The sequence below is a fragment of the Staurois parvus genome, unplaced genomic scaffold (genome assembly GCF_062004578.1).
Source record: "Staurois parvus isolate SC_StPar_1 unplaced genomic scaffold, SC_StPar_1.0 ptg001732l, whole genome shotgun sequence".
Lineage (NCBI taxonomy): Eukaryota > Metazoa > Chordata > Amphibia > Anura > Ranidae > Staurois > Staurois parvus.
This window is the reverse complement of record NW_028319528.1, coordinates 53,108-66,829: the sequence shown is the minus strand read 5'-3', so window position 1 is coordinate 66,829 and position 13,722 is coordinate 53,108. Positions and strand designations below refer to the sequence as shown.

Below are 13,722 nucleotides of genomic sequence, written 5' to 3'. Positions count from 1 at the left end.
TGTACAGCGCTGAGCAAACCTTCTGCCGCTATATAAATACTGTATAATAATAATAATAATAATAATATATTTTTTAGCAGAGGCCCTAGAAAATAAAATAGTGAGTTTTGCAAATTTTTATGTCAAAATGTATTTTTTTAAACACTATTTTACACACTAACGTAAAACTACACTTTTGAAGTTTAATGCAGACAAACACAATATAATATGGATTTTTTTGTAAAATATAATATGTTGCGCCGAGTAAATAGATACCAAACATGTCATGCTTTAAATTGCACATGCTTGTGAAATGGCGCCAAACAGTGCGCAGAAGTCACCAACTGTCTGCAGAGTCAATAGCTAAAGACCTCCAAACTTGGTGTGGCCTTCAGATGAGCCCAACAACAGTGCGAAGAGAGCTTCATGGAATGGGTTTCCATGGCCGAGCAGCTGCATCCAAGCCTTCTATCACCAAGTGCAATGCAAAGCGTCGGATGCCGTGGTGTAAAGCACGCCACCACTGGACTCTAGAGCAGAGGAGAGAGACATGCTCTCTGGAGTGACCAATCACATTTCTCTGTCTGGGAATCCGATGGGCATGTCTGGGTTTGGCGGTTGCCGTGAGAACGGTACTTGCCTGACTGCATTGTGCCAATTGTAAAGTTTGGTGGAGGGGAGATTATGGTGTGTGGTTGTTTTTCAGGGGTTGGGCTTGGCCCCCTAGTTCCAGTGAAAAATCACTTTTAATCCACAATATAAGTACAAAAAAGGTGTGAAAAGTCTTACCATTTTGTTTTCTTTTTTTTTAAAACCCACAACCTGAATAGAAAGCCCGTCCCCTGCCAGCATTCTGCGGATCCTTGCTCTGTGTGGAAGGCCGATAGCTTTGCAATCAGCAAATCTCACACTCCTTGCTGATTGGATAGCACCAGTTCTGACTCTGCAAGGGACATGTCAGTCGTCTGCAGAGAGACCACTGCTTCCACACAGGGACTGAGGGTCCTTATCCTCTTGCTGGGGTCATATTGTGAAAGAACTATTTTGGACATTATATATGTAGAATGCAGTATGGTACAACTTAGCACTGTTTTCCGCATCTTTCAGAGCGATATGTCGGCGCGAGGAATCTCCCAGTTTTCACAAGCCAGTTCCGGAGCCAGTCCAGGTGAGTGAGGACGGCCACAGACCGGTAGGTGTCTCACCAAGGGTAACGGAAGGTAGGAAGCTGCCTATCCATGCTCAGACCACCAGGACCCCCGACTACAATTTTTTTGCTGTACATGTGTAGCGGGACCCCCATAGGAGCCTACCATAATAAAAAGTCCCTTGGGTCTTTTCCCAGAGTTGCCCTGCTACCAGGCACACAGTCAATGAACAGTCTAGGCCAGGGGTAGGCAACCTGCGGCTCTCCAGCTGTTGCGGAACTACATTTCCCATGAGGCATTGCAAAGATTACAAAACTGACAGTTACAGCTATGACTTGCAGAGGCATGATGGAACTTGTAGTCCTGCAGCTCTCAGGTTGCCTACCCCTGGTCTAGGGGAATGCTTTTCTGATGCTTTATTGTAGAACTTGACCTTGGGGAGGAGTGGGGTGACTGTGGGAAACTCCAGTAACCTTTAGAAGCAATTTGAGGACATTAAGCTTTCTTCTTTAGAGCTACGATCCAAGTCTTTCTATGAGTAAATGGTGGACCAGGGGCGGACTGACAACTCATGGGGCCCCCGGGCAATAGGGTATCATGGGCCCCTGTGTCCTTGCCTACACTCAAACCACACCCAAAAAAGCATATGAAAAGGTACCAGGGGCATCTCATGGGGCCCCCTACTGACCCCGGGCCTCGGGCAGCGCCCGAGTTCCTGAATGGTCAGTCCGCCCCTGTGGTGGACTGAGCTATGTAGTAGCAACTTGAGGATATAAATCTTTTTACAGATCTGAGCAGAGTCCTTACACCAGGAATTAATAGACTGAGCTCTGAAGGACACCAGACACAATGCCCCCTTTACATACTGCCAGGGCTGCTGTTAGAAACCATGGGGCCCCTTACAGCGAACCGACAGGCCCTCCTACCCCCCCCAAAAAAAACTGTTTACTTAGCTTCAGTTATGAATGAACACAGTGAGTGATCAGTACTGATCACGGATTGTGTCCATTCAGGTAAGGAAGCGGCTGGTAACATATTTACCAAACCCTTCCCCCACGCTCTATCCTGAAGGATCCTATTGTGTGCTTGCCAGTGGGAAGGAGAAGATGGAACCTGGTAGCACTGCAGGGGTGGGGGCACACATGGGGGTCTGGACAAAAGGGAGAAACATATGGTGCAGAGGGAGGGTGATGGGTGCAGCAGGGGGGAAATTATTGGAAATGATCCCCTTTATGGCTCTCTGTGACGGGAGTCACTTTGGGTGGGGGGCCCATGGAACACATCCCCCTTTGGAGGGGTGGGGAGACCCCTGTCTAAGCTCCCCAATCCCTCTTATGTGTAAGTCACCCTGTGCCTGTTAGGGGTGCAGGGTGATCTGTCCTATTATTGGGGTGGGGGGTTGTTCATTGTTTGATGCCATGTGGTTGCATCCCATTGTTCTATTGTGTGTCTTGCTTGGGAGTAAACTATTATGGCATGTATGTGTTTATGTATTGGCTTGGTGGGGGGTCTGTGGATGTGTCTCTTGTTACTGGGTGTGTATTGCCCCACCCCATGTATATATCTTGTGTGGAAGAAGTATAGCGAGCGCTACAAACAAAAATGCACAAGCAGCTAGAACACCAAAAAAGGCAACCAATCCACCTTGTAATAGTCAATAATAAAAGAAAAGTAGGTGCAGCGCTAAATTTGAAATACAAATAATTCTCTATAGGATGAATATCAGTGGTCAAAACAGATATGCCACAATGGTGAATAATGCATTTAAGTCAAATGAGAAGTGCTGGAACACACATAAATTCCTCGTCCCAAGGTGATGGTAGTAAAGAGGTGAAAAAAATCCTGGAAGCAGATAGAGTGCGCACTCACCAGAGGTGCGTTAAAATAACGCATGTGGGGGAATAACTGCTGCAAGATCTCTCCAGCATCAGAGCTCCGGTCAGATCGCACCGCGTCCTATCCTCTGTCTCACCACAAAGAGCAGTAGCCAAGTTGCATCCAACCGTATGGGCGTCAAGGAACTCTTGGGTCCACAGAGGCACTGTAGGAGATGGTGCTCTCAGAGAGAGCCCTCCACTCTTAACTCCAAAACGCATTGACTCCGCATGGAGTCAATGCGTTTTGGAGTTAAGAGTGGAGGGCTCTCTCTGAGAGCACCATCTCCTACAGTGTCTCTGTGGACCCAAGAGTTCCTTGACGCCCATACGGTTGGATGCAACTTGGCTACTGCTCTTTGTGGTGAGACAGAGGATAGGACGCGGTGCGATCTGACCGGAGCTCTGATGCTGGAGAGATCTTGCAGCAGTTATTCCCCCACATGCGTTATTTTAACGCACCTCTGGTGAGTGCGCACTCTATCTGCTTCCAGGATTTTTTTCACCTCTTTACTACCATCACCTTGGGACGAGGAATTTATGTGTGTTCCAGCACTTCTCATTTGACTTAAATGCATTATTCACCATTGTGGCATATCTGTTTTGACCACTGATATTCATCCTATAGAGAATTATTTGTATTTCAAATTTAGCGCTGCACCTACTTTTCTTTTATTATTGACATGTATATATCTTGTCTCTGTGTTATAATAAAGCAGTCTACTTACTGATTTATTTCAAGACTGGTCTCGTCTAGTCTCGTATGGTCAGCGGTGGTGTCCGTGGACGGTGTTTGGACAGGGAAGCGGTATTATAACGGAAATACCCTAGTGCAGTCGGGGGTCCGGTTCCATTATACTCTCTCTGCAGCAGCTGAAAGTGGGAGGGAGAGAAGAAGCCAGCTTGAAGCTGCTGCAGAGAGAGGGCCATACAGGGGATCAGTTCCAGTAATTGCCACACTGCTGTGCCAATCACCCTCCCTACCCACATCCGATTTACTCAGCTTCCTGGGCCCCCCTGCTGGCCTGAGCCCCATACAGGAGGATTTGTGGTACCCCCTTATCCACGGCCCTGCATACAGCTGACTCTATAGCACCAGAGGGATGGCAATAGTACACAGTCTCTAGGATCTCTCATGCCGGTCTCACTAATGTCCTTGGATAATTGGTTGCCTCCTTCCAATATCTTCCAGACATTTTCTCACAGTAGTACCAAACTAGATCCACAGATGTAAAGCCCCTCAGTCAGCTCCAGCAACTTTCAGGAGAATAGGCCCCCCAGCTAGCCCATCTGAGACCTTGATGAACCATGGACACATGGTATGTGTCAGGGCTCCCAGGTGTGACCAGAGATGTGTGACTGACGCAGGGAAACGCAGACCTCAGATATGTTATAAACAATATAATTTATTAACACTAACAATACAAACATAAACGCAGTGCAATACTAAACATAATACAGTGCAAACAAACCAAACCAACCACAGATAACAGTACATACAAGCAAGCGTCGTCAGGCAGGCCGGGTCAATATCAATAGGGCAGGTAGGTACAGGGGGAGCAAGCGGAGATTGGTCAGGGTCACAAGCCAGGGATCAGAACAGGTAGCAAGCAGCGTGGTACAGAGGGTCAGACAGAGGAGAATGGTCAGGAGCGAGCCGGGATCAGAGCAGGAGAAGTCAGCAGCGGTTCAGAAACAGGATGCAGGACAGAAACAGGATGCAGGACAGAAACAGGATACAGGGCCCAGGACAAACACACACCAAGGCAGAGTCTGTGGGTCTGGCCATCCCTTAAATACCCCAGCATAATCAGTTACAGGTGTTAGCTGGCTGCAAAGTTGAGTCTCTGATTGCTGGGAACACCCGCTGGCCAGCCCTGGTACTGCAGATCAAAAGGCAGGTGAGTCCCACCATAGCTGGCCAGTCCATTCCTGACAGTACCCCCCCCTCAAGGAGCGGCCTCAGGACGCTCCAAACAGTCCTAGCTGGGAAAAATGTTCCACCGCCCGGGTCTGGTAACTGGCGGGATATCAAAGACTGGCACACCGGGCTGGACTCCGGGCAGCGGTACATCGGGCAGAGGCACACCGGGCTGGACTCCGGGCAGAGGCACATCGGGCTGGACTCCGGGCAGAGGCACATCGGGCAGGACTCCGGGCAGAGGCACATCGGGCAGGACTCCGGGCAGAGGCACATCGGGCAGGACTCCGGGCAGAGGCACATCGGGCAGGACTCCGGGCAGAGGCACATCGGGCAGGACTCCGGGCAGAGGCACATCGGGCAGGACTCCGGGCAGAGGCACATCGGGCAGGACTCCGGGCAGAGGCACATCGGGCAGGACCCCGGGCAGAGGCACATCGGGCTACCAGGCGAAGCAGCAGGCACCGGGCCCCCGGGCGGGGCGACAGGCACCGGGCCCCCGGGCGGGGCGACAGGCACCGGGCCCCCGGGCGGGGCGACAGGCACCGGGCCCCCGGGCAGGGCGACAGGCCTCGGGCCCCCAGGCGGAGCGGCGGGCGCCGGACCCCCAGGCGGAACTACAGGTCTCGGGCCCTCAGGCGGAGCGGCGGGCGCCGGACCCCCAGATGGAGCGACAGGCCTCGGGCCCCCAGGCGGGGCGACAGGCATCGGACCCCCAGGTGGGGCGACAGGCCTCGGACCCCCAGGCGGAGCGGCGGGCGCCGGACCCCCAGGCGGAACTACAGGTCTCGGGCCCTCAGGCGGAGCGGCGGGCGCCGGACCCCCAGATGGAGCGTCAGGTCTCGGGCCCTCAGGCGGAGCGACAGGCATCGGACCCCCAGGCGGGGCGACAGGCATCGGACCCCCAGGCGGGGCGACAGGCATCGGACCCCCAGGCGGGGCGACAGGCATCGGGCCCCCAGGCGGAGCGGCGGGCGCCGGACCCCCAGGCGGAGCTACAGGTCTCGGGCCCTCAGGCGGAGCGGCGGGCGCCGGACCCCCAGATGGAGCGACAGGTCTCGGGCCCTCAGGCGGAGCGGCGGGCGCCGGACCCCCAGATGGAGCGACAGGTCTCGGGCCCTCAGGCGGAGCAACAGGTCTCGGGCCCCCAGACGAAGCGGCGGGCACCGAGTCACCAGGCACGACAGTGGGCACCGAGTCGTCTGGCAAGACTGCGGGCACCGAGTCGACTGGCGGAACAGCGGGCACCGAGTCAACTGGCGGAACAGCGGACATCGAGTCAACTGGCGGAACAGCGGGCACCGAGTCGTCTGGCAAGACTGCGGGCACCGAGTCGACTGGCGGAACAGCGGGCACCGAGTCGTCTGGCAAGACTGCGGGCACCGAGTCGACTGGCGGAACAGCGGGCACCGAGTCGTTTGGCAAGACTGCGGGCACCGAGCCAACTGGCGGAACAGCAGGCTTCGAGTCGTCTGGCAAGACTGCGGGCACCGAGTCAACTGGCGGAACAGCGGGCACTGAGTCGTCTGGCACCGGATCATCTGGATCAACAGCGGGCATCGAGTCAACTGGCCTAATAGGATCGTCGAGCTGGATCAGTTCATCAGGCCGAGTAGAGGCTTCAGGCTGAGTAGAGGCTTCAGGCTGAGTAGAGGCTTCAGGCTGAGTCACGGAAGGCAGGTTCACCGGTTTGGATACTGGCAGGATGGTATTGGTTGGAAAGAATTTTCGCTTTTTTCTGGTTTTAACTACTGGAGCACTGCAAGTAAACGCAGGTCTGAAAACGAATGGAGCAGCTGGAGACAGAGAAGAACTGGAGGATGGAACAGAGGAGGGAGCGGTTGCTACAGAGGGCTTTTTTACAGGGTTAAAGGCAGGATAGGTGCAGCGAGTGGGAACAGGGGACTGACATGCGGTAGATAGCAGGGTATACTGGGCTGTAACTGGAGGAGCTGGTGGGAATACAGGAGTAGAGTTAGAAGCAGGACTGGGTCTTTGTAAGCTGACTGAGGCTGGGTGCAACAAGTCTGTCCATGTCTGCAGTATGGGTTGAACAAAGCTGAGCTTACACAAAGCCTGTCTGGTCAATGACTGCACTGCGTTTATACAATCTCTTAGTGTCTGTGGTGAACATGCAGAATAACGCTCCAGAAAGTAACCCACATCATCCTCTAATAACCACACCAGGGACTCTACCTGGTCTGCACTAAATGGTGGCAAAAATTCATCCCTGCATTCGGGGGAACCAGATGAAACCAACTCAACACAAACCTGAATCAATGGCTGCACCATAGAGAAATCTGTGCCCTGATCTACTAGAACATGAGCGAGCCGTATACATTCTAGTAGTTCATCCCGGGGATACTCCTTCAGAGTCTGATAAGCATACTCCCTGTCATCAAACACTAGCAGAGATAAATACACAACCTCATCCAGATCCATCTTTCCCATCAACAAGCCAAGATGGCTTCCCTGTGCAGCCACTTCTGGTCAGGATTGGCCTTGGTGTAATGTCAGGGCTCCCAGGTGTGACCAGAGGTGTGTGACTGACGCAGGGAAACGCAGACTTCAGATATGTGATTAACAATATAATTTATTAACACTAACAATACAAACATAAACGCAGTGCAAAACTAAACATAATACAGTGCAAACAAACCAAACCAACCACCCACAGATAACAGTACATACAAGCAAGCGTCGTCAGGCAGGCCGGGTCAATATCAATAGGGCAGGTAGGTACAGGGGGAGCAAGCGGAGATTGGTCAGGGTCACAAGCCAGGGATCAGAACAGGTAGCAAGCAGCGTGGTACAGAGGGTCAGACAGAGGGATGGTCAGGAGCGAGCCGGGATCAGAGCAGGAGAAGTCAGCAGCGGTTCAGAAACAGGATGCAGGACAGAAACAGGATACAGGGCCCAGGACAAACACACACCAAGGCAGAGTCTGTGGGTCTGGCCATCCCTTAAATACCCCAGCATAATCAGTTACAGGTGTTAGCTGGCTGCAAAGTTGAGTCTCTGATTGCTGGGAACACCCGCTGGCCAGCCCTGGTACTGCAGATCAAAAGGCAGGTGAGTCCCACCATAGCTGGCCAGTCCATTCCTGACAGTATGCTTGTCTAGGGGGCAAACAGCCCCCCTAGGCTTTGATCCCCTCCTCAGGGACAAGACACCTCTGTTCCAGGTCTCAGAGTATTTATACACACTCCCAGCCACCATCTGCACAACTCACCCCAGGGATTAGCCAGGGCTGCATAAATATGTAGCTGCTGATTTGACTTTTCCAGCCCTCTGTGTTAGAGAACATTTCTAGCCAGATGGGGGAAACAGTCAGCCCTGCAGCCTGTGAAAATCAGAACAGACCTAACTAATGGCATGCAGCCACACCGATGACGGTGCCCCAAGAATTAGACTAACCTAGCACCTGTCTATGAGGGGGCTACATTTGCATGAAATCCTATGAGAGCTCCAAACAAAAGGTCTGAGAGTCCAAACATTTTTAATATTGATATTTGCACACAAGGAACAAAACACAACAGCCAACGTGTTTCAAAGGGCTCAAGGATCTCTACCTTCTTCAGGGATTGGAGACTAGAGGACTCAATCATCGGGGCTTTATCTGCTGGCATCATCAAAAATCAGAGATGACCAATATCAGTGGATCAATGGATCAGCATAGATGTATTGGTAGTATTGGTTGCAGAGTTCAGGAAGAATGATGGAAAAGTCCTGGGTGGGGATAACTCCTCTTCATCTTCTCGTCTGTTGCAGGTGTCTTTGGCACAGTGAGCACGCCGGTGACAGGGACTCATGAACTGACGATCGGATCCGTCACTTATCAGGTGAAAACTGGAGATATAACAAAGGAGGATACGGACATCATCGTCAATTCAACTGACCGGACATTCTCCATGAGATCAGGTATTTCCGAATGGTGGTGGTGGTGGTGGTGGTGGTGGGGGGGGGGGGGTAAATCTCATTACCTTCACCCTGATATGATTTATTTCCAGTCTGTCCCCAGAAATAATCATCTCTAATACAAATCGGCTTCCAGACTAGTTCTCCTTACCTGTGTCCCCACTGTCCTCTGTCCTCTCCATCATTGCCCCTTCCCGCTCCGATCCTTCATTGTGATGAGAAGAGCGACAACCTCTGATCACCAGAAATCGTTCTGAGAGTTTATATTATTATTATTATTATTATTATATTATTATTATACAGTATTTATAAAGCGTCAATAGTTCGCTCAGCGCTGTACATTACAAAGGGGGACAGAACATGTGACAGAACAATACCAATACAATGCAAAACATGAGGGGATTGAGGGCCCTGCTCTTTCGAGCTTACAATCTAGGAGGGAGGGGGTGGTGGCACAGGAGGAGATAGCTGTGGGGGATGGAGTGGTAGGAAGAGTGGAGGAGGGAGGCAAGTTAGCAGGGGGTGGGGTAGGCTTCCCTGAAGAGATGGGTTTTCAGGGTGCGCCTAAAGGAGAGGAGAGTAGGTGATAATCTGATGGGTTGGGGCAGAGAGTTCCAGAGGATGGGTGACACCCTGGAGAAGTCCTGGAGGCGGGCATGGGAGGAGGAGACCAGGGAACTAGAGAGAAGGAGGTCTTGTGAGGAGCGGAGTGTGCGTGCTGGGCGGTACTTGGATATTAGGTCAGTGATGTAGTTCGGGGCAGTATGGTGGACAGCTTTGTACGTCAGCGTTAGGATTTTGAATTTGATCCGTTGCGCAATCGGAAGCCAGTGGAGGGATTGGCAGAGGGGGGTGGAGGACACTGAGTGGAGGCCAGTGGAGGGATTGGCAGAGGGGGGTGGCGGAGACAGAGCGGTTGGAAAGGTGAATGAGTCTGGCAGCCGTGTTCAGGATGGACTGAAGAGGGGATAGCCAGCGGCGAGGCAGGCCAGTGAGGAGGGAGTTGCAGTAGTCGAGTCGTGATATGATGAGGGAGTGGATGAGCTGTTTAGTGGTTTCTGGGGTTAGGAACGTGCGGATTTTGGCGATGTTGCGGAGGTGGAGTCTGCACGAGTTTGTTAAAGATTGGACTTGGGGCTGGAAGGATAGGTTGGAGTCCAGAATGACACCCAGTACTCTGGCCTGCAGGGCGGGTTTGATGGTGGCGTTGTTGGACGTGACGGAGAAATCAATGGGGGGTGGTGTCCGGGCTGGGGGGAAGACAAGAAACTCGGTTTTGGAGAGGTTCAATTTAAGGAAGTGGAGCGACATCCAGTCTGATATGTCGCTCAGTAGGTGTGTGATTCGGGCTGAGACCAAGGGGGTGAGGTGGGGGGTTGAGAGATAGATTTGTGTGTCGTCGGCATATAGTTGGTAGTTGAAGCCGTGAGAGTGTATGAGTTGGCCAAGGGAGGAGGTATAGATGGAGAAGAGAAGGGGCCCGAGGACAGAGCCTTGAGGGACCCCAACAGAGAGGGGGAGTGAGGGGGAGGTGGTAGCATTATAGGTAACGCTGAAGGAGCGTTGTGACAGGTAGGATGAGATCCAGGAGAGAGCAGAATCTCTGAGGCCGAGGGAGTGTAGTTTTTTGAGGAGGAGGGGGTGGTCGACTGTGTCGAAGGCCGCAGAGAGGTCAAGGAGTAGGAGCACTGAATAGTGGCCATTAGCTTTGGCGGTTAGCAGGTCGTTGGAGAGTTTGAGTAAGGCAGTTTCGGTGGAGTGTAGGGGACGGAAGCCGGACTGTAGGGGATCGAGGAGGTTGTTGTCGTTGAGGTGAGAGCATAGGCGGGTGTAGACTAGGCGCTCGAGGAGTTTAGATGTAAATGGGAGCAGGGAGATGGGTCTGAGGTTGTTCGGGTCATTGGGGTCCAGGGAGGGCTTTTTAAGTATGGGGGTGATGTGTGCATGTTTCAGAGGGGAGGGGAAAGTGCCTGAGGAGAGGGAGAGATTGAAGATGTGGGTGAGGGAGCGTAGGATGGAGGAGGAGGAAGGTCGTAGGAGTTGTGAGGGGATAGGGTCGAGGGGGCAGGTGGTGAGGCGGGCATCAGAGAGGGTCTTGGAGACTTCCTCGATGGTAGTAAGGTCAAAGGTGTGGAGTGTTGGGGGAGCTTCAGTATGAGGAATGTAGGGTGGGGTGGAAGAGGAGGTCAGAGCAGTGGTGGGGCTGTGGGAGAGGGGTGATGAGGGGGTAGCTGAGTGAGGGTGAAGGGGGTTGGAGAGAGTTTGAGCAGCGACGAAGTCCCTGCGGGTTATGTCGAGGGGGAGGGGGGATAAGGGGGTAGCTGTGTGAGAGGGGACAGGTTGAGAGGGCGTGTGAGTTGCGGCAATGTTCTTGCGAATTGTGTCAATTTTGTTTTTGAAGTGATTGGCAATCTCAAGGGCAGTGAGTGAGGTGCTGGGTGGAGGTGGGGGTGGCGAGAGTAGAGAGTTGAAGGCAGAGAAGAGTCGGCGAGGATTGGAGGAGAGGGCCTTGATGAGGGTCAAGAAGTAGGCCTGTTTGGCAGCATGGAGGGAGGAGGTGTAGGTGCGGAAGGCAGATTTGTAGCGGGTGAAGGCTTGTTGGGATTTGGTTTTGCGCCATAGTCGCTCCAGGGCACGACTTTGTCGTTTGAGGGTTTTGGTGTGATCAGTCTGCCAGGGCTGGAGCGGTCGGGGTCTGGTGTTGCGTGTGGTTAAAGGCGCTAGTGAGTCAAGGGCTGTTGAGAGCGCATTGTTGTAGGCGGTCAAAGCCAAGTCGGGGCAGGACAGGGGGAGGATGCGGTCGTGGAGTTGATCAGCTGCAGAGTGGAGGGAGGCAGGGTTAAGGTTGCGGAGGTTACGGCTGGTAGTAGTGTGACATTTGGAGGGGTAGGCGTTGGAGGACGAGGAGATAGAGAAGGTGATCAGGTTGTGGTCAGAGAGAGGGAAGGGGGTGTTAGTGAGGTTGTGGGGAGCACATCGGTTGGAGAAGACAAGATCAAGGATATTTCCGTCGGAGTGGGTGGTGGATTGTATGCACTGTGCAAGTGCAAAGGAGGAGGTTAGGTGGAGGAGACGGGCTGTGTCTGGGTTGTCGAGGTTGACAGGGATGTTAAAATCCCCAAGAATTATGGTGGGTAGCTCAGAGGAGAGGAAGAAGGGTAGCCAGGAGGAGAAGTCATCCAGGAAGCGGGGTATGGATCCAGGAGGCCGGTATATCACAGCAATCTTCAGGGGGGTTGGGGAGAATAGTCGGAGGCAGTGGGCCTCGAAGGAGGAGAAGGATAGGGAGGGGGGGTTTGGGAGGACTCGGAAGGTGCTCTGCGGTGACAGGAGCAGACCAACCCCACCACCTTTACGACCGTCAGGCCTGGATGAGTGGGTCCAGGTGAGACCTCCGTAGGAGAGTGCAGCAGGGGAGGTAGAGTCAGTGGGCTGGATCCAGGTTTCCGTGATCGCCAGGAGGTTGAGGGAGCGGGAAACAAAGAGGTCGTGGATGGCGGTAAGCTTGTTGCACACCGAACGGGCGTTCAGGAGTGCACATGAAAACGGGGGAGAGATTTTAGGGAGCAGGGAGACAGATACTAAGTTGCGGGGGTTGCAGTAGGACGTGGAAGTGGGAGGGTGTTGAGCGGGTGAGGGAGGTGGAGGGCCAGGATTTGGGGAGATGTCCCCCGCGGCTAGGAGGAGGAGAAGGGTGAGAAAGGTGGCATGGGAGCGGGATGTGCAGGAGCGTGAGAAACTCCTAGTGGAGGTGTTGGGGTCAGTGGGAGAGTGGAGTAATAGGAGGAGGTGGTGGGTGCCATAGAGGGGTGAGGGAAGCAGTGAGGACACGATATACAAATGTTTGGGAGGGGCAGAGGGATATAGTGAATGGAATTTGGGAACGGAGGAGAGGAAAATGAGAAGGAGGAGTGGAAGAGACATTTTGGGGAGGTGAAGAGAGCAGTAGTAGGGAGATGATAGCAGTGAGGGGGAGATGTACAGGTTGTGGGGTGGAGCAGAGGGGTAGAGAAATGAGATTTGGGAACAGAGGGTAGTAATATGATGAGAAGAGGGGCGTATTATATAAAGGCACACAGAGTGGGTCTCAGGCATGTAAGAGGTTTCCCAGATAAAAGTCACAAGGTGAAAATAAATATTAGAAAGTGGAGAAATAATGTGAGGAGATCCTCGGGCAAGTCGATTTGATCTCCTGATTGAAAGAGGAGGCTTTAACGCTTTTGCTGCCGAAGTTGTTTTTGCATTTTTTTTCCACACGTCAAAAAAAAAAGATAAATAATTTTAGACCTGAAGATTAAAAGAGAAGTTTGGGTTGGTGAAAAAAAATGTATGCAGCACCCCCACCACTTCTAAAACTTAAGTGTAACGGAACCGGACCCCGATTGCGCTGGGGTATTTCCGTTAGACTCCCGCTTCCCTGTCCGAACACAGATCCACGGACACCACCGCTGACCATACAGGACGAGACACACCAGACTTATGAAAGACAGGAAATAGACTGCTTTATTTTAACACAAACGCAAGATATGTACACAGGGCGGGGAAATACAACCAGGACCAGGAAACACATCAGCAGGCCGTCCCATCAGGGGGAAGGGCTGCCGGAAACACCCCCCACCAAACCAAGACACGCAATAGAACAATGGGATGCAGCACATGGCAGTGAACAATGAACAACCCCCCCACCCCACCTATACATTATTATTATTTCAGGTACTTATATAGTGCTGTCAATTTACGCAGCGCTTTACATATTTATTGTACATTCACATCGGTCCCAAACCCTCAAGGGGTGTACAATCTAAGGTCCCTAACTCACATTCATACATACACATATTAGGGCCAATTTAGACAGGAGGCAATTAACCTACCAGCATGTCTT

General features: G+C 52.6%; 1 protein-coding gene across 1 annotated transcript in view; it reads left to right on the top strand.

The window, feature by feature from the left end:
• Positions 1-13,722, top strand: part of LOC149434574 (protein mono-ADP-ribosyltransferase PARP14-like) — a 115,942-nt gene that overhangs the window by 75,188 nt on the left and 27,032 nt on the right. Inside the window, exons 11-12 of the mRNA XM_089663616.1 lie at positions 1,087-1,147; positions 8,694-8,843. Coding sequence (XP_089519742.1) covers positions 1,087-1,147; positions 8,694-8,843 — 211 coding nt within the window. The remainder of the gene's footprint in view (positions 1-1,086; positions 1,148-8,693; positions 8,844-13,722) is intronic.